Source organism: Mauremys reevesii, linkage group 9 (genome assembly GCF_016161935.1).
Source record: "Mauremys reevesii isolate NIE-2019 linkage group 9, ASM1616193v1, whole genome shotgun sequence".
NCBI lineage: Eukaryota > Metazoa > Chordata > Testudines > Geoemydidae > Mauremys > Mauremys reevesii.
This window is the reverse complement of record NC_052631.1, coordinates 61,019,097-61,045,249: the sequence shown is the minus strand read 5'-3', so window position 1 is coordinate 61,045,249 and position 26,153 is coordinate 61,019,097. Positions and strand designations below refer to the sequence as shown.

At 52.7% G+C, this 26,153-nt stretch overlaps 1 protein-coding gene across 5 annotated transcripts in view; it reads right to left on the bottom strand.

Moving 5' to 3' along the window:
- NHSL2 (NHS like 2) overlaps positions 1-26,153 on the bottom strand; it is a 175,333-nt gene that overhangs the window by 17,604 nt on the left and 131,576 nt on the right. For 4 of the 5 annotated variants that reach the window (XM_039488717.1, XM_039488718.1, XM_039488719.1 and 1 more), the window contains exons 2-4: positions 3,149-3,301; positions 820-956; positions 114-309 (exon numbers count right to left, since the gene is read on the bottom strand). In XM_039488717.1, coding sequence (XP_039344651.1) covers positions 114-309; positions 820-956; positions 3,149-3,301 — 486 coding nt within the window. Of the gene's footprint in view, positions 1-113; positions 310-819; positions 957-3,148; positions 3,302-15,905; positions 15,954-26,153 lie in introns of those variants that run through there. The other variant, XM_039488722.1, reaches the window with a different exon arrangement.

Here is a 26,153-nt window from a genome sequence, read left to right as displayed (position 1 = left end):
ACAGCCGCCCTCTGCAGGCCGCAGAACTCCAGCGCCGCTGCTGGGAGCAGACTGGAAAGATTTAACTCCTTGCCCCCCATGCTTCTACACCCACTCCCCAGGCACAGCCCTACCAGAGACATTGATGGGGACAATGTTGGCTTGGATGGAGCAGGATTGGTGCCACCTCTTCTCCTCCACGGTGGGCAAAGGGAAGGCTCGGGTCCAGGCCGGCTGCTTGTCTGGGGTGGTGGGCAGGCTCAGAAACGGCTCTGGGGGCCTCACACCCAGTGTGGTGGCCTCGTCCTCATTCACTTGCCGGGCTGCGGGCTGCCAGGGAACAAAGGAAATGGATCGAGACACAAGTGTCCTGGTGGGGCGATAACAAGTGTGGGGAAGGGGGGAAGGGAGGGATTGTGGGAGAGGAAGGGGGGCATGTGGGGAGCAGGAGGTGACTGTGTGTGTGTGGGGAGGAATCTAGTGCTCAGAATGAGGGACTGAGTGATGGTTTGAGTAAAAAACCTTGTAGGTAGGATTATCCCCTTCCCTCCTGCGCCACTCTCGACCCGTAGTCCCTGGCAATCCCAGCGCAGGGCCAGCTCTGTGATGCCCCTCACTCCCGACCGACAGCCCCCAGCTACCCCAGCCTGCCACTCTCCCCTACCACCAGCTCTGCTGATGCCTCTCACTCCCGACTAACAGCCCCCCCATCTATTGCTCTGCAGTAACCTCTCTGGGTGACATCAGGCAGAGATGATATTCTCATGGGTAGCCCATGGCCGTAGGAATGCTGCTGAGACACAGCGCCTTGGGGTTGCCTCTGTACAGAGATGGACTCACCATAAACACGAACTCCAGGCGCTTGGTGGGCAGGGGCCTGGGAGAGGGCTCAGGGGGCGTGTCCAGGGGCAGGTGGCTGGCGTAGCGGAAGGTCTGACCAGTGACCCTAGCCTCTGTGTACTGCTCCTCATACTCCTCTGAAATACAAGCAGCCAGGGCATTTCCATAGCTGGTGGATTGGGATGCACTGTGCCCTCCCCACCCCAGTGCTGAGCCAAAGGCTTGTGCACATGCACTGGGCATATGCCAACAATGCACTTTCTGGGCCCCTCTCACAGCAATGGGGCCCTGCTCTCTGCCCCCCTTTGCACATGGGGAGAAGAGCCCAGAGGAGCTCCCCGCTGCTCCCGAGCACTCCACAAAGCACTGCCCAGCCTGGCTAGCTGGCAGCCCTGCTGCGGATAAACCTCTGCTCGCTGCCTGTGCTGGACACCTCATCCCCCACTCCCCCAGCCTGTATTCGTGTCACCGGTGGAGCTGTGTGGGGTAGGGCCTGGCCTAGTACTGCCTGGCTGCCCGGCCCCTGGGCGCTGGACGGGTGCCTGCAGCGATGCACATGGGAGTCACTGCCCCAGGTGCTCCCAGGTCTCTCTGGGGGTGGTGGCAGCTCCCGAGGATCTTTGGGCACAGCAGCCTCATGCTGGCCTCGTGCAGCTGCATGTGGGGAGTGCCAGTGCCTGGACACGGCTTCTGGCCTCTGAGCGCCGGCCCCATGTGGGTATTCTTCCTCCTCAGCTGGTAAGCTACGTGCTTTATCAGGTAGAGGAACCAGACAACTGCCCTGGCTGGAGGAAGCAGCTCTCGCTGGGACCCACATGTCTTTAGAATCATAGAATATCAGGGTTAGAAAGGACCTCAGGAGGTCATCTAGTCCAACCCCCTGCTCAAAGCAGGACCAATCTCCAACTAAATCATCCCAGCCAGGGCTATGTCAAGCCTGACCTTAAAAACCTCTAAGGAAGGAGATTCCACCACCTCCCTAGGTAACCCATTCCAGTTCTTCACCACCCTACTAGTGAAAAAGTTTTTCCTAATATCCAACCAAACCTCCCCCACTGCAACTTCAGACCATTACTCCTTGTTCTGTCATCTGCTACCACTGAGAACAGTCTAGATCCATCCTCTTTGGAACCCCCTTTCAGGTAGTTGAAAGTAACTATCAAATCCCCCCTCATTCTTCTCTTCTGCAGACTAAACAATCCCAGTTCCCTCAGCCTCTCCTTATAAGTCATGTGCTCCAGCCCCCTAATCATTTTTGTTGCCCTTCGTTGGACTCTTTCCAATTATTCCACAACCTTCTTGTAGTGTGGGGCCCAAAACTGGACACAGTACTCCAGATGAGGCCTCACCAGTGCTGAATAGAGGGGAATGATCACATCCCTCAATCTGCTGGCAATGCTCCTACTTATACAGTCCAAAATGCTGTTAGCTTTCTTGGCAACAAGGGCACACTGTTGACTCATATCCAGCTTCTCATCCACCGTAATCTCTAGGTCCTTTTCTGCAGAACTGCTGCCTAGCCACTCAGTCTCTAGTCTGTAGCAGTGCATGGAATTGTTCCATCCTAAGTGCAGGACTCTGCACTTGTCCTTGTTGAACCTCATCAGATTTCTTTTGGCCCAATCCTCTAATTTGTCCAGGTCCCTCTGTATCCTATCCCTACCCTCCAGCATATCTACCACTCCTCCCAGTTTAGTGTCATCTGCAAACTTGCTGAGGGTGCAGTCCACACCATCCTCCAGATCATTAATGAAGATATTGAACAAAACAGGCCCCAGGACTGACCCTTGGAACACTCCACTTGATACTGGCTGCCCATTAATTCAATCCATACTTTAACAGATCCACATGGCCCCACACCCTGCACAAGGGTGTGTGTGGGGTGGGGGAGGGTGAGAGAAGGGAGCAGCTGACGCCAATCTCACAAGGGGACGGGGGAAGGGAGCACTCCGCCCCCTCCAGTCAGCAATGGGTCAGTCTGTTCCCTGCTCCCCCTTCCTCCCCTGTGTGCAATGGGTCAATCTGCTTCCTGCCCCCCTCCCCATGGGTCACTCTGCTCCCTGCTCTCCTGTCAGCAATGGGTCAGTTTGCTCCCTGCTTCTCCCTGTTTGCGATGCGTCAATCTGCTCCCTCCTCCCTATGGATTACTCTGCTCCCTGCTCTCCCCTCCCCTCCTGGCAGCAATGGGACAGTCTGCTCCCTGCTGCCCCTGTGTACCAGGAGCTGTGGAAACAGCCTCCCCCCCCCCATCCCATGGGTGTGTCACGCCCCGAGAACCAGGCAGCCAGCATTCCTGCTGCAGCCCAGCCCTCCCCTCGGTGCGGGGTACCTTGTAGCAAGCTCTGGAGATTGAACTGGGCCTCCTGGTGCAGCTCCTCCACGCAGGGCGACCTGCCTGCCGCCAGGAACACGTTCACGGGCTGTTGCCATGGCAATTTGGAGTGGGGTGTTTTCTTGCTCTCCAGGTCCAGGTTAGAGGTGGCTGCAGAGAGGAGAGGAGGGGTGAGACACGGGCTGCAGCTTCCCAAACCCTCTCATCCCTTCCCAGCCAAGGGTGAGCTGCAAGCCCAAAGCCCGAGGGTCCAACGTGCACACCTGAGACATAGCCCTTCATCAAGGGCAAGTTAAGCTTGGCAGTGGTGGTGGTGTCAGTGTTGTAATCCCCATTCTTGGAGAGGGAAACTGAGGCAGAGAGGGGTCGGGACCTGCCCACGGTCAAATGATGAATGAATGATTCAGCTGGGAACAAAACCCAGTGCCCTGAGTCATGAAACCTGGCTCCAGCCCACACACCCCCTCTCCCTGCACACCAACAAGCCTCTAACCCAGAGCCTGAAGCAGCAGCATGGCCTGACACTGGGCACGAGACTATGAGCCAGGAGAGCTGCCCAGCTCTGTCACTGCCCACTGTGTGCCTCAGTTTCCCCTCTGTAGCATGGGAATTCTGGGCTGTCCTGGCTTTGCAAGGCACTTTGGGCTCTAAGGATGGACATTGCCAGCTGTTATTCTTCAGCCCCCTCCCAGAGTGCAGGGGTCGGGCCTCATGTCAACAGAAAAGAACAGCACAGGATTTGAGGCAGTCACACAAAGAAGGCACTGGCTGTAATAAACAACACACATACGGACTCTCACTAGCAAACAAACAGCCTCCCCTCCTGGACCCTCCAGTTTGACGCTACACAACAATGGGTTTTCCTGCCTGCTTTTCACCCTGACGCCACTAGATGGCACTAAATAGCAGCAGAACAAACTGCACCCACAGTCTCCACCCCAGGGACCACAGCTACACAGTCCCTGAAATTCAACCACCACACAGTGAACAAACCAGCAGACAAGGGGTGCCATCACAGTCCTCAACCACGATGACTACGGCAACAAGGCCAACCAACAACTCTCTGACACTGCCTACTATAAAGAACTCAGAGACCCCACGCCACAGTCCACCCAGGAATTTAAGGGATATCATCCAATCCTTCCCCAAACTCCAAGAGAAACTCAACAACCTCATCCCCACGAACCCAACCCAGAGATCTTCTATAGACAAGGGACCCCGGGAAGACGCATCATATCTGGCCATGGAACCCTTGCTGAAGGGATATGGGGATTCATAGAACCATCCTCGGACCACTCACCACACAAAGGGCTTCCTCCAGGACTAGGGTGGGTAAAAATCAATGATTTTTTTAATTTAAATCAGATTTTTTTGATAAAATGCTTTTTAAGGAAAAACATATCTAAAGATAGTTTTAATTAAGATACATTATAGCGCAAATATATCTCATCATGGAATAGGGATTATAAATTCTAATTCTATAGTATGAGACAATATATTCATGTAACGTTTAAGAAAGTTTTGTAAATTAGTTCCAATAGTTCATGGATTAGGGACCCAATCTAATGGGATTCTGCAGGCTTCTGAATAGATTATTTGGGTTAATCTTTCTACCTACCCAATGGGACTCAGTGCTCAGTCTAGAAGATACTATCAGAGATGCTTAGTTTTGCAGTTCTCACACTGTGGATTTGTGTCTCCAGAGGTGACATGCTTGTTAACAGCAAAAATGTATTTAAATGAATAAATAATATAGAGAGGTGAGAAATAACAAACCTCAACTCTATTGTCCCTCTGCAAATTTGTGTACACAGAGGCAATCCCAAGAAGAAGAAGTCTGGAGATAAATGTGAGAAGCGAGGGACATATGCTTGTTTTGTTAAAATATTATGTTTGCTGTTGAAGAAAAAAATCCAGAATACTTAATGTTGTTGGTTTAGTTAAATAAAACTATTTAAATGTCTGTCTGGTGATGTTCTCCTCCTAATACAACATGGCAAGAAAACCCTCCAAATATTAATGATTAACCTGTTGAATTGGAGATAGTTCACCTCCCAATCACTTCATAAACATCTGCTTTGATTACCTTTGGTAAATGAAATAACCAAACAATCATTCATTTTCTGATATAGCTGTAAAACGAATCTGAAAAGTTTTCAAAATAAATCGTGGTTTAAAAATGTATAGTGTTTACCTTCTAAAAATGAAACCCACATCTATCTCTGAGTTGTGCAGAATATGTATTAAGGTTATAACAAGCAACAAGAATTCACTTTTATGTAGAAAACCATGATTAAATCGAGTCTTTCTGACTAGTAATTTAAATCATGATTTAAATCAATTTTATTTAAATCAAATTCACCCTGTCCAGGACACAACTGACTTCCTCCAGAAATTCTGCAACATTAATAACTTTCCACAGAACACCATCCCCACTACCATTCATGTCACCTCCCTATACAACAACAGCCCTCATAGTGACTGCATCGTTTCCCGCCACAACTATCTACAAGACAATGGACACCCCTCAGAAAGCACCTCAAACAGTGCGCCAGACTCATCCATTTCATCCTCACCCATAACCATTTTACATTCAACAACAAGCACTTTGTCCAAACCATGGGAACAGCCATCGGTACTAGGAGGGCTCCCCAATACGCCATGCTTTTCATGGGCCACCTTGAGGAAGAATGCATCTCCTGGACAAATGCATCACGAAACCCGACATACCTCAATGATATTTTCATGCTCTGGTCAGAACATCTAAACTCCCTCATAGATTTCTACCACAACTTCAACAACCACCATGCGTCCATTAAACTCTCTCTGGAACACTCCCACACTAGCCTCAACTTCCTGGACACCACAGTCAGCTTCAACAATGCAACCCTACAGATAACCATATACAAGAAACCCATAGATCACCACACTTACCCCACAGATCTGGTAACCACCCCAAACACATCAAGAAATCTTTTAGCTACAGCTAGGCACTCAGATATCACAGAATATGCTTGGAGAACAAAGTCATGGATATACACCTTAACACACTTAAAATCGCCTTCACCAAACAAGAAGACTCCATCATGAGAAGATTGCATCATGGAATGCGCCACCCACATACCCAGAGAGAACCTTCAATACAGAAATAAAACCCCTTCTGACCACACACCCCTAGTGGTCACCTACCACTCCACACTGGAACCCAGAAGGGGTATCATTAAACAATTACAACCCATACTCAATGGGGACCCCATCCTGAAATAAATCTTTCCTGAACCCCCTATTCTGGCCTTCAAACAACCCCCCAACCTCGCCAAGCTCATTATCATAAGCAAGCTCCCCACAGACCAGGACCCACCAACTCAAAGCCACAGCAAACCCTGTCAGAACAACAGACACAAAACCGGCAGATGTAGCTCTACTGCTGCGATTATCATTTCCCACAACACACCTTTCAAGATCCATAGGTTTTACCTATCCATGCCTGTCACAACATGTGGTGTACCTCAGCTAGTCACAGATTGTCCCAAACAAAAACAACTGAGTGCATGAAGCCAGACAATCACTGCGCTCTTGAATGAACTCTCACAGACAAAAACACCCTATCACCCATGGGCCAACACTTCTCACAAAACAACCACTGTATCACTCTCAGTACTCATTCACCAAGGAAACCTGCACAACAGCTTCAAAAGACGAGCCTGGGAGCTTAAATTCATAACTAAACACTAAAAATCGTAGACTCAACAGACACACTGGATTCATGGCTTATTACAACAATCAGATATCCGCCCACTAACAACTGCCTTTTTCATTTCTTATGTTTCTCCTCTCTGTTCCTTTCTTCCCTGTGCCTGGAGGGGTGTTTACGAGCCACTTCTCCTTGAATGGTCCCTTGAAATATGTACTAACTACTTATGCTAAACAATGTGTTCTTCTATCTTGTAGTTAGCTGTGGCATGCTCAATACATTTCCCATTCATGAAGAACTCGGTGTAGCTGGAAAGCTTGTCTCTCTCACCAACAGAAGTTGGTCCAATAAAAGACATTACCTCGCCCACCTTGTCTCTCTGCTATCCTGGGACTAACACGGCTACACCACCACTGAATACCACAGCACCGTGCATTCATACATTCATAGATTCCAAGGTCCGAAAGGACCACTGTGATCATCTAGTCTGATCTCCTGCATGATCCAGGCCAGAGACCTGCCCCCAAAGAATTCGCAGAGATCTTTTAGAAACAAATCCAATCTTGATTTAAAATTTCCAGTGATGGAGAATTCACCACAACCCTTGGTCAGTTGTTCCGATTGTTAGTTACTCTCATGAATATAAATGTACGCCTTATTTCCAGTCTGAATTCGTCTAGCTTCAACTTCCAGCAATTGAATCGTGTTAGACCTTCCTCTGCTAGACTGAACAGTCCATTATTAAATATTTGTTCCCCATGTAGGTACTTATAGCCTGGGATTAGGTCACCCCTTAACCTTCTCTTTGTTAAGCTAAACAGGTTGAACTCCCTGAGTCAGGTTTTAAATCCTTTAATTATTCTTATGGCTCTTCTCTGAACACTCTCCAATTGATCAACATCCTTCTTGAACTGTGGACACCAGAACCAGATACAGGATTCCAGCAGCGGTCGCACCAATGCCAAATACAGAGTAAAATAACCTCTCTGCGAGATTCCCCTGTTTATGGATCCCAGGATTGCAATAGCTCTTTTGGCCACAACGTCGCTCAAGGAGCTCATGTTCAACTGATTATCCATCATGACACTCAAATCCTTTTCAGAGTCCCTGTTTCCCGGGATAGAGTCCCCCATGCAATAAGTATGGTCTACATTCTTTGTTCCCAGATGTGTACATTTACATTTAGCTGTATTAAAACGCATATTGTTTGCTTGCAACTTGTTTACCAAGAGATCTACATCGCTCTGTATCAGTGACCTGTCCTCTTCATTATTTACCACTCCTTCAGTATTTGTGTCATCTGCAAACTTTATCAGTGATGATTTTATGTTTTCTTCCAGGTCATTGATACAGATGTTAAATAGTCTAGGTCCAAGAACCAATCCCTGCAGAACCCCATTGGAAACAGACCCATTCAATGGCAATTAGTTATATACATTTATATTTTGAGACCTACTAGTAAGCCAGTTTTTAATCCATTTAATGGATGGCATGTTCATTTTATATTGTTCTAGTTTTTTAATCAAAATGTTGTGCAGCACCAAGTCAGTGTCTTACAGAGTCTAAGGATATTACATCAACACTATTATCTTTTTCAACCAAACTTGTAATCTCATAAAAAAAGCTATCAAGTTAGTTTGACAGGATCTATTTTCCATAAGCCCATGTTGATTTGCATGAATTACTTTTAGTTCTTTACTAATCAAGTCCCATATCAGCTGCTCCATTATCTTGCCTGGGATTGATGTCAGGCTGACAGGCTTATAATTAGCCTGTTCATCCCGTTTACCCTCTTTAAATATTGGCACAACCTTAACTTTCTTCCAGTCTTCTGGAGCTTGCCCAGTGCTCCAAGACATTTGAAAATCAACAGTAATGGTCCAGGCCACTGCTGCTCCCACGGGGTGAAGGACAAAGGAAGGTGAGTTGCTCCAGTGGATCAAACATTCCACCAGGGGGTGCCAGGCAGCCCAAGCCTTACTGGAGCAGCAAAGGGCCACAGGCTGCTCTCAGAAGTGCCATGCGTTTCTGGCTCAGGGCATCACAAGCACCAACCTCCTGCCCCCGGGGCTGCTGCAGGCAAAGCAGAGGAGGGCGGTGCACAGACAGGCTGAAGCTGACATCAGCAGTGACCCCGTGTGACACCCACTCAGTGCCTGTAGGCATGGCTGTGTCCTGCCTCCATTAATCCCTCCTGCAGGTTCAGCAGGATACCAGAGTCTCCCTCATGTGTGCATGGCTGTTCCAAGCTGCTGCATGCTGCCCCGAGGTGGGTGCATGTCCCTGGGACCCCTGGTATGCCTTGCCCCCTGCAGAGAGAGACTCCTGGGACTGGCTTCGCCCCAGGAAGCGGACGGGGCCATGTACAGAGTTCTCTTTGCAGGGAAGCGGCTGGACAGAAGGGGAAGCGGATTTCCTGCTGAGAATGTTTTCCTGCCAGTGTGATTAGCACAGGGATGGCCGGGGGGGGAAGAGCATGAGAACCCTGCCCAGCGGTCTCTGGGCCCAGTGAGCCCAAGTCACTGGCCACGCCTCTGATCCCGGCGGCCCAGACCCAGGGGAGATTCATTGCTTGCTTTGCTTCCACTAGCCTGGGTGGTCCCCAGACAGTAGAACTCCAGTAAGAACAGTCAGCTCCCAAAGTGCTGTGCAATCCACAGGATTTGTGTACAAAACCCACCGCCCTGAGACACCGAGTGCTCAGGAGTCAGGAGCTGCAGGCAAGGGAAAGCTCAGCCCCAGCTCTGCTTCCTGCACTTGTGCCTTAAAACATTGCCTCTTTTACAGCAGGAGAAATTGTTCATTACTCTGTCGTGCCAGTCAGAATCTCCCCCTCACCCTTAGGCCCAGTAAGGCCCAGCCCAGCCCAAGCAGACCTGCAAGGGTTCTTGGGTCTCAAGGAGATCTACAAAACAAGCCAAGTTTGAATCAAGTCAGTGGTGCAGCTGGAGAGGGCTAGAGGCAGGTGAGAGCATTGTATGCCATTGGTTTGATCGATTAAAAAGGAGGCGGGGCCGACAGGGCTCAGTGGTCCCACCTGCACCCTCAGGTCAGAGCAGGGATGGGAGCAACAGCCAGGGTACTCACATGCCACTGAATCCCAGTGCCCCCATGGGTTGGTGGCAAGCTCCCCCTTGATCCTCACTTGTCGGAGCCAGCAGAGTTGTCCAGGACTCTAGTCCTACCCCATGCATGGCTGGGGCTGGTGAGAGGGAACTTGGAAAGTGGCACCTGCTGGCACCAAGAACAGTGCCGTCATCTGCCACCTTGGGGACCCTCTGCCAGAGGCCCCATCCTAACAGCATGCACCCAGGCCCCTCTGCCAGGCAGGCCAATGCCCCTCTTCAACCACTGCCAGGCCCCTCTGCACCCGCTGTGGACACACGCAGGCTCCTCTGATAGGCAGGCCAATGCCCCTCTGCACGTGCTGCCGGGCTCCTCTGCCACGTACGCCCAGGTACCTCTGCCAGGCATGCACACCCCCGTCCTGCATCCTCTGCCAGGTAAACCCAGACCTGTCTGCACCCGTGCCATGTGTGCAGATCACAGCCTCTCTGCAAATGTGGCCACTGACCTGGCACAACCCAGCACATATCTCCAAGGCAGCTGGGGACCACCCCCTGCTCTCAGCATGGGGCTGCCCCACGGCTCCTGGGCTATCACATCTCTGTGTGCTCACTGGGGGGGGAGACAGGGGCTCTGCACTGACAGGAACGGGGGGGTATGAGCACTGCCACACTCAGCACACCCCTCTGGGTGGGCTTGTGTCACCTGCCTTACATCCCAGCTTGGCCAAGGCCTGCGGTGGCTGCTGGCTGCCCTGATCCCAGTCCGATTGCTCAGAGACAGCCGAAACAGAGCCCAATGCCCTGAGCCTGGGAGACCCATCCCCCATGGCAAGCCGGCCCGGTGGCTCAGGGTCTGCACTGGCCCCCTGTGCTCTGGGAGTGGTTGGATCCACAGCCAGACTTTGTGGCCAGTCTCTGTCTCCCAGAACCCTGACTTTAGGGGGCGCTGGAGGCTGACACGTGTATCTGAGGGTCTCCTACCCCTCTCCCAGCCTGGCCCAAGGATGCTGAGTCTCTCAGCTGGGAGCTGGTCCCTGCCATTCTCTTCCTGCTCTGCGTGGGCTCTGAGCTCTGCAGGGCAGAGGCGTGGTGCCCGCTGTTGTGGGAGGGCTCCTGGCTCATTGTCACTGCAGGAAGCCCAGCACCGGGCTGCTATGCATGGCTCCCCTAATGACCACCCAGCCTGTTTACAACCGCTGCACCACTGGCACATTAAGCAATAGGCCCTGCCCCACCGGGATGCTCACAGCTGCAAGCAGGGTCACACGAGGCCACCTGGAAATGACCTGGTCTGCACCCTGCCCATTCCAGAGTGGGAGGGAAAGTGTGTTATGCCTACCCACAATGCACTGGGCCCGGGCACAGAGCTGGCCTTAGGGGGCTTGAGGGGGAACAGGACAGTCCTAAGGACCCTTCTTTTGCCCTCAGGTCTTCACCACGCACCTCCACACAATGTACCCTGCACACACGCACACGACAGGCTTGTCCTGAAATACATGCACATGGAAATGCACACACACATCCCCATTCACACAGAGGTATAATCACACGCAGAGACATGTATACAGACACACAGGTATACACACTCATTCACACAGAGGTATACACACACAGATACATGTGCACACAGATATATCTGTGCACACATGCAAATCGTGGATGTATGTGTGTTTGTGTAAGTATCTCCCACAAATGAGCCCCTTCAGCACGGCTCTGCTCACTAAGGCCTTGTCTACCCTAGGACTGGCTGCTGTGGGATGCCCAAGGGATGCAGGGCTCCTGACAGCAGCACCGGGGCAGCTGGGGCTGGATGCCACGTGCTGGCCTCACTTCCCCATGTAGCCCACAAGGGCTAGGAGGCAAGGGGGAAAGGAAGCCAAAGCTGCATTAGCAAACCAGGGCTGCAAACACAACAGTGAGGGATGCTTGGGAGCCCTTGGTAGCCCCCTACAGCCCGCGCACAGCCCACGGCAGCAGGACCTGGACAATTCCCCTCCCATTCCATGTCAGACCGCTTAGCTGAGAGTAAAGACGGGCATTTAATGAGTCACTGGCTGCCTGGGACCCTGCTCCACTGCTGAGTTAACCAGGGCACTGTCATCTTAATGGCACAGACACCCAAGTGAGCAATAAACAAAACAAACCAAAGCCATGCTCACCGCGCTGCCCTGCCAGCCTGGGTCATGGGCCAGGAGAGAGCAGGGCGAGCCCAGGGCCAGCCGATGCAGAAAGCAAGCCCCACCTTTCAGTTGTGGAGCAGCAGAATGTAAACGATGTGCACACTTGAACTCTGAGCTAAATCCAAATGCTAGGCCAGGCTCACCATCTCCAGAACAAAAGCCCACATCGACTACTTCCCTGCACTCTGGTTCCTGATCAGTTCAGCAGCATGGCCATCTCTCATGATCTTATCACATGGCTCGCAGGATTTGGTATTTAATGAAAGCCACAGCCCTGGGAGTCCTGTGATTAGGTGAGAATTTCAGTTGCACTAAGAAGGGTACGTTCCTAGCCCTCTGGCTGTACAGAACCCCATTCGAGTCTGACAGTGGAGGGCCAATACAAAAACCCAGTCTTGATTATTGTTAAAATCTCCTGACTTTTAAGCAAATCTTGGGAGCTGGGGGCCCTGACTCGTGATTTTTGCACACTTGGGGTTGGCAGTTCTGAGCCCATCTCCAAGCAATACTTAGCAGTTCCCAAGCCAGCCCTCCTGCCATGTGGCGGGAGCCTACAGGGGCCAGACGCGGGCAGACTGGCCTGGGTAATGGAGAGCAGGTGCTTTTGGTAAAATAGGAAGTGCCAGGAAACTGCTCAAAACCACAGCACCCTTGGAAACCTGAAAGTCCTGTATTTATTCCCCCACCCCCTCCCCTTGTTATGTTCCATTGTCATGAGCCCCAGCACCTTTGGGAGCCAGCTCCCTCCCCAGGGACTGTCCTGACTCTTTCCCAGCCTAGAGGTATCAGGCTTTTCGAAACCCCATCCAACATGGAGTGTCCTCATGGTAGAGCAGAGGCGGGCTGCAGTGAAGAGAAAGGGAACACTGTCCAGGGGCTGCTGGACACAGACACACCTGCAGGGCTCACTGGCTGTCCAGCTCCCAGCCTGCACTAGCCGGGATGCAGCAGTCCTGGGTGCGCCTGCTTCCTGTCCTACCAGCCACCCACACCTTGCTGAGCAGGAGCAAGGAGTCTGGAAAACTATCCAAGAAGCCTGTTCCAGAGGAACTGATCCTGTGAGTGCTGAGCACCCTTGGCTCCTACTGATGTCAATGGGAGTTGGGGGTGCTCAGACCCCTGTTGGAGAGGTATCAAACATCACAGGATCAGGCCTGCCTATTTGCAGAGTCTGGTTCAGCGCCTGACCTGGGTCCTTCTCCAAACCTAGGACCTGGCCCTGCACCGTTCCTAGCCAGTGTCCCAGGGGCAGCAGCGGGAGGTTTGGGTGCACACAGAAGGCAGGATCAGGCCCTGGGTCACTCAGCGCCAGTGCAGGAAACCCCTCCCCGGCAGAAAGCAGAGCTCCTACCACTAACCCTTCCCCTGAAACACACTACTCAACCGTGGCAGCCAGCGAACTCTGCAGTGAGCCACATGGGCAGCCAAGCTCACACGAGATACTGACTGTGGGGGTGCGGTGCTGGTAGGGGCCATGAAAACAGTGCCCACAGGGGACAGAGCAAGTCCCCACCTCACTGCCAAGGACTTTGCAGTAGCCCTAGAAGGATGGAGGCCTGACACAGCAGGGAGATGGCAACACCCCAAGTGGCCTCTAAAGCAAGCCTGAAGGAGGACAGATGGTCTCATCTTTTCCTGTGTGGTCTTGGCAGACACAGCCAGGCCCAGTCACTAACCCAGCCCACTCCAGCTCCCACCCTGCTGGTATTTTCCAAACTCCCTGACCCAAAAACAATGAGTTCAGATGTGGCCACCTGACTGCAAGCAGAATTAGGCAGCCTACTGCGTTGTGCTGCCTGCAGGGAGCCGTTCCCTGCCCCACATGCCTGACCCTAATTAGTGCCAATGGCAATAGGGAAGAGAGCCCGCCAGTCCTATTCACAGACTGACAGCGCACCCTCTGCAGGCCTCAGAGTGAGGTGCAGAGTTACAGCCTCACTCCAATGAGGTGATCATGTCACTATCCCCACAGATGAAAGGCAGCCACCTCTGGGGTGGAACGCAACAGCTGGGTAAGGGCACACCCCCTGGGACGGTTCTGGAGAGGAAAGCAATTCCACATGTGTCTGCTGTGGGGCAGAACTCATTTGTGGGAGGCAGTTCCAGAGAATGGCTACTGGTGCTATAGTATGGCCCAGGCCCTGCTCCTGCAGGCCGGGCACCCTGGGGGAGGCAGACTGGCTTTTGGGCAATGAGATGGATAAAACCCAATTGGCCCAATTCTGCTCTGTCAGTGCCAGCCCCCCTCGCCCCTCTGCTCATGTGTGTGTCAGCCCCATGCAGACTGGGGTGCACCCAAACTCCAGGAGGGCTGGCCCTGTTTCTACAATGGATGAACCCCAACCCTGGAACCCTTGGGTTCCCCAGTCTCAGAATCCCCTCCTCCACATTCCCCCTACTAATTTGCTTCACCCAGAGCCCCACCCTGTAGCGACCATCCTCTGACCCGACTAGTCTAGACAGGGCACGGTTCCTCCACAGCCTGGCCACCCTGTTCCTACAGTGGCCAGAGGGGGTCGCTGGAAAGCAACATGAGGAACCTCCTCCTCTGAGCACCCAGTGCCTCCCTGACCCCTTTGCTGGGAGAGAGAGTGGCACCTTGAGCTGCTGGCCTGGGCATGGTTTTCACAAAAGTGCTATTCTGCTTGGCTGCAGGAACACCCAGGCCTGGCCAAGGACAGGGACAGGGACAGACACACGAACAGGGACACCCAGAGCCAGAGACACCTAAGAGACAAGGACACACCCAGAGACAGGGACAAACACACAACTACACAGGAACACCCAGAGACAGGGACACATCCAAGATGGGACACAGAGACACCCAGAGACAGGGACAAACAGACACAAAGAGGGAGACAGAGACAGGGACACACCCAGAAACAGATGCACAGAACCACACACCGATATAGGTGCACGCGCTCACCCTGACACACAGACCCACAGGTTGCACTGATACGTATGGTTCATCCTCCTGCAGTGGCCCCAAAGCATCTGACATCACTAACACCTGCCTCAGCTCCCACTGGAGTTGGGGGTGAAAGGGGGGCTGGTCTGACACTGGGAACAAGTGCAAGCCTATCATGGGTCATTTCTGTTACATACACAGGTGCTTCAGCTGGGCTCTATCCCTGCTCCCTGGGGGCACAGGACCCACAGCAGGGTGGGAGCATGTCCTCAAAGCACTGCCACACCAGCACTGGGCACAGTGGACATGAGAATCAGCATCAGAAGCTCTGTGCTCCAGAGACCATCCAGGCCTCCCTGGCCATTCCTCCCCTTGTCCCCACCAGGCTGCCCCTGCCTTCCCACCTCCCCGGGGGTTTTGCTGAGCCATGGAGTTTGTACAAAACTTGGGATCAAAAAGCAACATGCCATCTTCTGTGCCTAGCTACTGCCACAATTCATGTTCCCATGACGACGGCACCTAGCAGATGACTTTTTATTCTTTAAATAATTTGACTCGTTTCCATATCAACAGAGAGATGGGTGCACATGTAGGTGTGTGTGTGTGTGTGCATGTATGTGTGCACATGTGAATGTGTGTGCATGTATATATATGCATGTGTCAATATGCATGTGTGTGCACATTCACGTGTGTAAAAAAAACACAGAGCAGAATGGTCTTTCCCCAGCCGGGACGTGTCCATGTGTGACAAAATGGGACTGTTCTTAATGTTTCCTCTGAATACTGTGTGGGTGCCTCAGTTTCTGGCCAACACTCTGTCTCCTGGCAACTAATGGCCGGGGCCCTTCCTCCCTGCAAGGCGATGCTAAAGGTGTGGGAGAACAAAGGGTATGGCTACACTTACAGTTTGCAGCGCTGGTCATCCAGCTGTGCAGGGCCAGCGCTGGTGTGTGGCCACATTCACAGCTACCAGCGCTAGTGTGTGGCCACATTTGCAGTATTTGCAGCGCTGTTGGGAGTGATGCATTATGGGCAGCTATCCCAGCATTCAAGTGGCCACAACGTGCTTTTCAAAAGAGGGGGGTGGAGTGGGGTCTAGTGTGACAGGGAGCGGGGAGGAAGAGAGGGGATTTTTGGAGCCAACACTGTGTGTTTAGCTTCCTGCATTGAAAAATCAGAACATGTTTCCGACCCCTTAGTCTTAACTCTTAATTGCAAACAGCCTGCAGCCAACACGACTCCCCGCTGTTTCACTCCCTCCCTGCCTGCCTCTCATTTGATTGTTTACAGCCAGGTACAGATGATCACAGCAAACAGGAGCTCTGTTTGTTTTTTAGATAAGCAAGGGAGGAGCTCCGACTGGAGCTCGTTCATAACAAAACAAAGAGAGGCTGCATAACAAAACAAAGAGAGTAATTTATAAAAGCATTCTGGGATACACCTTATACCCTGGAGGCCAATCACAGCGCTGGTGTGTGGCCACACTTGATGACCAGCGCTGCAGCACCAGCGCTGGAATCCTTATTCCCCATGCTGAGTGAGGTGTACGGCCAGCGCTGCAGCCAGGGAGTTGCAGCGCTGGAAGTGCCCTGCAGGTGTGGCCACTTACTAATTGCAGCGCTGGTGGAGGCTTTCCAGCGCTGCAACTCGCCAGTGTAGCCATACCCAAAGAGATCAGGTGACCTCCTGGCCCAGGAAAGGAACTCAGCAGAGAAGGAGGGGCTGGAGGGGGTTCAGTTTAGAGCTGGCTGGGGATGGGAAGTGAGGGCAGACGGGGTTGTCTGGCTCGCTGGGCCCCAGAATGGACCCGGCTGAGGGGTCCCGTTCTCTGTACCTACAAGCTCTGTTTTAGACCGTGTTCCTGTCATCTAATAAACCTCTGTTTTACTGGCTGGCTGAGAGCCATGTCTGACTGCGAAGTGTGGGTGCAGGACCCTCTGGCTTCCCCAGGACCCCACCTGGGCGGACTTGCTGTGGGAAGCGCACGGAGGGGCATATGCTGAATGCTCCAAGGTCAGACCCAGGAAGGTGAAGCCGTGTGAGCTTCTTGCTCTGAGGACAGTCTGCTCCAAGGGAGAGGAGGCTCCCCAAAGTCCTGAGTGGCTTTGTGGGGAGCAGTTCCAGAGCATCGCCCAGGGACTCTGTGACACCATGAGACCCGCGCGGGGGAGCGAGTGCTCTTGCCCCGCACAGCAGAGTTGGGCGACCCGGATTTCATGTCACGAGTATTTGGCCAGGGGCAGCGTGGGAAAGGCAGAACATGCTCTGTATAGTTCAATATGGGCCCCCTGCATTTCTGCCAGGAACGTGGTTTCTCACGGGACACGTAGAGACCTTCTGCCTCACACAGTGAGCTACTGGCTCTGGGTAGCATGAGAGGCTGCCCTCTCGGCACTGTGGCGAGAGGACAAGATGCGCGGTGGCACCAACCAACAGGAAATCCTTTCCGCTCATGTGGCAGATGGCTGGTGTGCGCGTGGGGGGAGGAGCAGGGCTGAGCCTCTGCCTGAGATGGCTCCTAGGACTGTGTCAAGGCATCCACAGAGCATTGCACTAGGGTCAGAACCACCCCTGGCAAGGGTGTAGCTCTGCAAACATCCGCTTGGGGCAAAACCAGAGCTGCCTGCTGACGATTGGAAACTGCTGACACATCTGTGACCAAATCCCATTAACTTGCTCCTGCTCCCCAGCGCCTGCTCCTGCACTCCCCGCCCGCCTCCCCCCCCACCCCAGCGCCCACTCCTGCGCTCCCCTGGTGCCCGCGCCAGCACTCCCTGCCTGCCCCCCAGCGCCTGATCCTGCACGCCCGCCTGCCAGTGCCCTCTCCTGCACTCCCGCCCGTCCCCCTGTAGCCCGCTCCTGCACTCCGCGCCCGCCCCCAGGCGCCCACACCTGCACAACTGCCCGCCCCCCTGGCGCCCACTCCTGCACTCCCCACCTGCCCCCCAGTGCCTGCTCCTGCACTCCCTGCCTGCCCCCCAGTGCCCGTTCCTGCCCGCCAGCACCTGCTCCTGCCCACTGGCCTGCATCTGCTTCTGCACACCCGCCCGTCCCCCTGGCGCCTGCTCCTGTACTCCCTGCCTGCCCCGCAGCGCGTGCTCCTTCACACCCACCTGCCCCCGTGGCACCCGCTCCTGCACTCCCCACCTGCCCCCCGGCACCTGCTCCTACATGCCCACCTGCAAGCGCCCGCTCCTGCACACCTGCCCGCCCCCTCTAGGGGGTCTCTGGATGGCTTTGCTGCTTTACCCGCACTGTAGGGCTCCACCCAAATAATCCCTTGTGGTTCAGGTCACATGGGAAACGCTGTCTGCCATGACTGGTTTGCTTCAGCATCACAACAGAAACCCCACCCTCTAGGAGCCCGAAGAGTGGGGTTGATTCTAGCAAGTGGAACACAGAATGGGGTGGAGTCCAGGGTTGCAGCCCTGGCACCTGTGGCAGCTTCGAGAGGGGTGGTGGTAGAGGCTGCAGCAGTGATGCAGCAGCATCGAATGCTATCCTGGAGACAGAGAGCCCATGGCTCTGCCTCTCCTCCCAGTCGGCACAAACTAGCCGAAGCCTGGCTCCCTGCAATCTGAACACGGAGGGAAGCGTTGTCTTACATTCCCCCAGTGACACAGTATTACTTACAGAGTTTTCTCCAGCAAATCTAGGCAAGCAGCGTTTGCCAAAGAAATGCTCCTTGGACAGCGGTAGCCAGGAGCATGCTGAGGTCGAGGCAGGGGGCTGGGAGCTCACATGGAACAAGGGGAGAGCAGTGGCAGACTGGCAGTACATTCCTGGCCCAGGGCACCCCCCAGGCTGGCAACGCCCGGTCATTCTGCGCTAAGCTCTCTGCAGCTAGGCACACTGATGACCCAGGCTGAGCACAGGGAGCCCAAATCAGTGACACTGGCCTATGGGTCGGAAACCGGCATTTACCAGTGACCAGACACAGGACCGCATTCCAGAAACGAACCCCTCATTGGCCGAGAGCAGCAGCCTGGCACTGCTTGAACCCTCAGAGCTCCCTGCCAGCTAGCAGGGGTACCCACCTCCCATGCCCTCTTGGAACTCTGGTACCTTCAAACACCTAGACACAAGCAAGGCAGCTGCAGCCACCACAGCTGGGATGTGCAAGCAACTACCCTCCGCAACAGGGATCAGGGTGTGAGAGTGCTAGGCATATTGCTTACGTGTCTACTGGCCCCGATCCCGCTTGGTCCTGGACTCCCTGCAAGCCCTAGCCGCTCCGGGCGACTCTGGAGCAGGGGCGGCAAGTGCTGCAGGACAGTGGGCTCCCTCCAGCCCCACCCTCAGCCTGGCCCAACCAACTGATTCTGGTCATGTGTGAAAACCGCAGCACTGAGCCACAGCCCTTCTTGTGCAAGGAGAAGGGGGAAGTGGGGCACTGCACAGGATGCAGGGAGGCATCCGACAGCTGAACTGTTAGCAAAACAGGCTAGCAACTGTCTCCTCAGCCCCACCCTGCTGACCCCATCCTCGGAAGCAAGACAGGGCTCAGGGCTGCCTCCCTCTGTGGAGGCAGCTCCCGTCCATTCCTCTGCTTGGATTCGGACAGCCCCCCTTGCTCTGCAGGGTGTGACGATTAGAAGGGGCAATGCAGCTGGAGATAAGGCATTAGGCACTGAAACGCTACAGCCAGCAGCCATTTCCTATTTCCTACCTCCAAAGGGTGTATCCAACATGGGAGAATTCAAATACAGATCGCAGTCTGGAATTGAGCACAGAATTAAAAGTTAACAGTAACTGAGGGCTTGGCTACACTTGCAAGTTAGAGTGCACTAACGCTGCCCAGTGCACGACAACTCACTCCCCGTCCACAGTGGCAAGGCACGTAGAGCGCTCTGACTCTGTGGCTACAGCACTGCTGGTACTCCACCTCGGTGAGTTGAATAACATTTGCTCCCCCCTCCCCCCCGCAGGAGCGCCGTGGCGCAGCGTGGACACCCTGGTCCTATAGAGCGCTCTGACCAGCCTCCAGAAGTGTCCCACGATGCCTGTGCTAGCCACTCTGGTCATCACTGTGAACTCTACTGCCCTGCCCTCAGGTGACCAACTGTCAGACTCGCCCTTTAAATTCTCTGGGAATTTTGAAAAATCCCTTCCTATTTGCTCAGCCAGGCGTGGAGCGATCTCAGCGAATCTTTCCAGCTGACCATGCCTCCACGTGCCAGGCAATCCCCAGTATGGAGCAATGGCAAGGTGCTGGGCCTCATCAGTGTTTGGGGGGAGGAAGCTGTCCAGTTCCAGCTGCACTCCTGCCGTAGGAATTACGATACCTTCGGGTAGAGGGCCATGACCAGGATGCACTGCAGTGCAGGATTAAAGTGAAGCAGCTGTGGAATGCCTACCACAAAGCCCGTGAGGCAAACTGCCGCTCCGGTGCTGCCCCCCGCGACCTGCCATTTCTACAAAGAGCTGGACACGATACTTGGGGGCGACCCCACCTCCACTCTGGGGACCACCATGGACACTTCAGAGTCCAGTCCCACAAGGCAGGAGGAGGAGAAGGAGGAGGAACAAAGTGGGAGCGAGGGTGCTGAGGTGGAGGAAGACACCCCGGAATCCCTAGATGCATGCAGCCAGGAGCTGTTCTCAAGCCAGGAGGAAGGTAGCCAGTCACGGTGGCTGGTGCTTGGGGAAGGACAAATACCAGAGGCAGTTTCCGGTAAGCAGCTTTTATTTTGGAAAGGAAGTTATTTGGTGCGGGCTCTTGGGGCGAGGAGAGTTAGGGCTGCATGCATGCCTAGATGCGGAATAGGGCATTGATGTGCTCTCTCACATCACGGTAATCGGCCTCAGTGATCTCTTCAAAGGTCTCATCCAGAACTTGGGCAATGCGCTTACGCATGTTTCTTGGGAGAACCACTGTGGTTCTTGTCCCAGTCAGACTAAGTTGTCCACACCACTGTGCTGTGAGGGGCAAGGGGACCATTGCTGCACACAAGCAAGCTGCATATGGGCCAGGGCGGAAGGCCGTGAAACAATCAGTCACGCTTACTCACCATTTTGGGGCTCCCGTGGGTTATGTGCGCTCACTTTAGGATGGGCAAATTATGCTATTGTGTAGACTGTGCTTGCCCTTAAGTATGGGGGAATCATTGCTCTGTCTGGTGTGAACAATGCTGCATCAGTTAAGTGTTGCATTTTGCCTTTACAGACGCAACCTTGAGATCTCAGCCGTTCGTGTTATCACCATCCGAAAGACCCCAAAGAATCAGAAAGAGGCCATGTAGAAGCAAGGATGACATGTTGCATGAAGTAATGCAGCATTCAAGTAATGAAAATCAAAAAGTGCAGGAGTGGCGGGAGAGCAAAAGGAGGGTCAGCCTGCAGAATGCAGATTGCCCGCACCAAAGCCCGGAGTGGCTGCTAAGCATCATGGAGTGCCAAGTGGACTCGAGACAGGTGCTCGTAGCAATGCAGGCGGAGCACCACCGTGCTCATGCCCCCCCCACAGCCTTTGTCTCAAAACTCTTTCCCTTGTGCCCCCATGTCACCTCCAACCCACTTTCCCCAACATCCGGGTTCTTACTGCCACCAGCTGCCTCCAACACCTGTAGCTTCACCACCCAGCCCTAAAAACTATGACCCTTACCCACTGCACTCAACCCCCATCACCATGCATTATAGCCTTCCTGAAGTGCAGTACTCATTGCACAGCACTCCAGACAGGAAGGCTGAGTATGATAACAGGACATAAGCAAATCTGTGATTGTACCATTCCCCACCCCCTTGCCCTTTCTGTTTCCCAAACAGTTGTGTTTCTTTTCAATAAATGAATTTTCTTTTCAATAAATGGATTTTTTGGCTTTGAAAACATTTTTTATTATTGCATAAAGTAAAAGATACCTTAGCCCAGGAAAGAAACAGGCACTGCAAGTCAATGTAGCCAACACAGATTCCTACTAATATTGGAACCACTGCACTTCACTCCTGTGCAGGGCACCAGACATTACTGGTGGCTTTCAGCCTCAAATTGCTCCCTCAAAGCATCTCTAATACTTGCAGCCCTGCACTGGGCCCCTCTAATAGCCCTGCTCTCTGGCTGTTCAAATTCAGCCTCCAGGTGTTGAACCTCCGAGTTCCATGCCTGAGTGAATCTTTCACCCTTCCCTTCACAAATGTTATGGAGGGTGCAGCACGCGGATATAACGGTAAGGATGCTGTCATCGGCTAGGTCCAGCTTCCCATACAGACAGCACCAGCGGCCCTTTAAACGGCCAAAAGCACACTCCACAGTCATTCTGCACCGCTGTCAAGGCTCCCTGTGTAGGGTTTCATGAGCCATGGCATTAAAGGGTAAGCGGGGTCTCCAAGGATCACAATGGGCATTTCGACTTCCCCTACGGTGATCTTCTGGTCTGGGAAAAAAGTCCCGGCTTGCAGCTTCCTGAACAGGCCAGTGTTCCGAAAGATGCGTGCATCATGCACCTTTCTGGGCCAGCCTGCGTTAATGTCAATGAAACGCCCATGGGGATCCACAAGTGCCTGGAGAACAATCAAGAAATACCCCTTCCAATTAACATACTCGGAGGCTAGGTGGGCTGGTGCCAAAATTGGAATATGCGTGCCATCTATCGCCCCTCCACAGTTAGGGAAACCCATTTGTGCAAAACCAGCCACAATGTCATGCCTGTTACCCAGAGTCACGGTTCTTCTGAGCAGCATGCGATTAATGGCCCTGCAAACTTGCATCAACACGATTCCAACGGTTGACTTTCCGACTCCAAACTGGTTAGCAACCGATCAGTAGCTGTCTGGAGTTGCCAGCTTCCAGATTGCAATAGCCACCCGCTTCTCCACCGGCAGGGCAACTCTCAATCTCATGTCCTTCCGTGGCTGGGTGGGGAAGAGCTCCTCACACAGTCCCATGAAAGTGGCTTTTCCCATGCGAAAGTTCTGCAGCCACTGCTTGTCATCCCAGACTTGCATGACAATGTGATCCCACCTCTCAGTGCTTGTTTCCCGAGCCCAAATGTGACGTTCCACGGTGGTGAGCGTGTCCGTGAATGCAACAAGCAAACTTGTGTCATATGCGTTACTCAAGTCGATATCATTGTCGGAGCTCTCACTCTCACTTTGGATCATCAGTAATAACTCAACTGCCAAATGTGGCATGCTGGTGAGACTCGTCAGCATACGCCTCAGCAGTTCAAGCTCCATTCCCGCAGACCGAAAGGGAAGACAAAGCGCGCACTACAAAAAACATTGAAAGATGGCGCCAAATGTGGATGGAAGCAAAGGGAATGCTGGGATGTGAACCAATGCATCATGGGGTGTTGGGACAGGACCCAGAATGCCCCACACGCCACGCCCCCAGAATGCCCCACACGCCACGCCCCCAGAATGCCCCACACGCCACGCCCCCTTTCCATAAGCCACAGTGCCAGAATGAGAAGAGGTGCTCTGTGGGATAGCTGCCCATAATGCACCGCTCCCAATGCTGCTGCAAGTGCTGCAAATGTGGCCACGCCAGTGCACTTGCAGCTGTCAGTGTGGACAGACTGCAGCACTTTCCCTATTGCGCTCTCCGAAGGCTGGTTTAACTCACAGCGCTCTACATCTGCAAGTGTAGCCATGCAAGTGACCATGATGTGATCACATTTAGAATTTGCAAACAGAATAAATTCCAGACTAGTGATATATATACTCAGTGCTTTAAAAGGGCAATTTCACAAAGCTGAAAACAATTATGAGACAAGTCAACTGCAAGGAAAAAGTTAATCATAAAAATGTGAATGATAATTGGGAATTGTTTAAGAATACTTTACTATACGTCCAAAAAGCCACAATCCCATAATTGAGGAAGTTTTCCATATTGGTTAAAAAATCCATCTGGTTTAGACAGAAAGTGAAAACAGCCATAGAAACTATATATAAACAAATTAGAAATTTTCCTAACAATGGAAATGGCAGAATTATCAGTAATAATGCAGAAAAGACAGAAGTGTTCAATAAATATCTCTGTTCTGTATTTGGGAATAAAAACAGATTTAGTCATTGATGATAAACACCCTTTCCACTCCACTAATATCTCTGCAGGGTGTTAAATAGCAGATACTAAAGTTAGATATTTGTAAATGGGCAGGTCCAAAAAACTTGCATCCAAGAGTTTTAAAAGAGCTGGCTGATGAGCTCACTTGACTGTTAACATTGATTTTCATTAAGTCTCAGAACACTAATGAAGTTCCAGAAGACTGGAAGAAAGCAAATGTTGTACCAATATTTAAAAAAAGTAAAGGGGATGACCAGGGTAATTATAGGTCTGTCAATCAATCCCAGGCAAGATAATAGAGTAGCTGATATGAGACTCAATTAATAAACAAATAAAGGAGGGCAATATAATTAATGCCAATCAAAATGGATTTATGGAAAACAGATCCTTTCAAACTAACTTGACTTTTTTTTTCAACGAGAATACATGTTTGGTTGATAAAGGAAATGGTGTTGATGTAATATACCTAAGACCTCTCTAAGGCATTTGACTTGGTACCACAAGACATTTTGATTAAAAAACTAGAATATAAAATTACCATGACACACCTTAAATGGATTAAAAGTTGGCTAATTGACAGGTCTCCAAATGTAACTGTAAACAGGGAATCATCATCAGAGGCTGTATTTCCAGTGGGGTCATGCAGGAATCAGTTCTAGGCCCTAAACTTTCAAACATTTTTATCAACGACCTGGAAGAAACATAAAATCATTACTGATGAAGCTTGCAGATGACACAAAAATTGGGAGAGCGGTAAATAACAAAGATGACAGGTCACTGATACAGAGCAATCTGGATCACTTGGTAAGCTAGGCACAAGCAACAAAGAACACTGGCAGGCAAATGTCCTGACCCAGATGGAATTGCATCCCGTGGACAGCGCTTCTTGCAGTAAGTGACTGGGGAGCAGTAAAACGAAGGGGGATTGACAGGGACCAGGCATGCCGAAGATTCAGAAAGAGATGGTTTCAGAGGGCGATTAACCCTTGGGAGTGTGTGACCAGAGAGAAGGCTCACGCAGTAACAGGGTCCCCCGGGGGATCACAGCGAGCGGTCCCAGGGGCGGAGGAGTCTGCCACTTGACCCTGGCAGAGAGGTGGTGATCTCAAGGACTGGCACGCTAGGGGTCTCCCTGGAAACCATGGGAAGCGGTGAGCACCCAGGCCTGCGAGTGGCCAGCAGGAAGAGGTATGCCAAGTGGCTTAAGGGCGACCTGATGGAGCTGTGCAAGCAGAGGGGGCTGCACAGTGGGAGGCTCACCAAAGACCAGCTAATTGCCCAGCTGGAGGAGGGAGATCGCTTGAATGAACTGATCCCTGTCTCTGAGAGAAGCAGCCTGGCAAATGCAGCACAGGCACCAGTGTCTGTCCCCGCTGAGAGTGGTCAGCCGGCGGCTGAGGGCTTCCTGAGACCCCTTCTGCCTATGCCTAGGGGAAGGGCGGGAAGGAGCCCAGTGAATACCGAGGGCACCATGACACCCCCGGCCAGCAGGGAATCCTCTCGGCGAAGCTCGCCAGCCAGCAGGGGATCGTCCCATCGACGCTCGGCATCTGTGGAGCGGAAGCGGCTGGAATGGGAGACAGAGCTAAAACTGAGAGAGCTGGAGAATTGTGAGAGACAGAGGGAACATGACCGGGAGGAGAAAGAGAGACAGCGTCATCATTAGCTGGAACTGGCGAAGCTGAGGAGCAGCGGGCCCCCGGCTGCGGTGAGTGAGGAGGGGCCCAGGACTGCGCAAAGCTTTGATAAGTGCATCCTGGCCCAGCGTAAGGAGCGGGAGGACATTGATGACTTCCTGGATGCCTTTGAGATAGCCTGCGAGCTGCACCAGGTAGATCCTGCGGACAGGCTCCGGGTTCTCACCCCCTGGGCCCCAAAGCCGTGGCATTGTACCGCCAACTGGAAGAGGCAGAGAAAGGGGACTACGAACTATTCAAAAAAGGCCCTGCTGCGCGAGTTTGGGCTGACTCCTGAGATGTACCGGGAAAGGTTCCGGGGTCAGGATAAAACCCCTGAGGTCTCATATCTGCAACTAGCCGTCTGCATGGAGGGATACGCCAGCAAATGGGCAGATGGGGCCCAGATGAATGGGGACCTGGTTAAACTGCTGGTACTGGAGCAACTGTATGAGCGGTGCCCATCCAACCT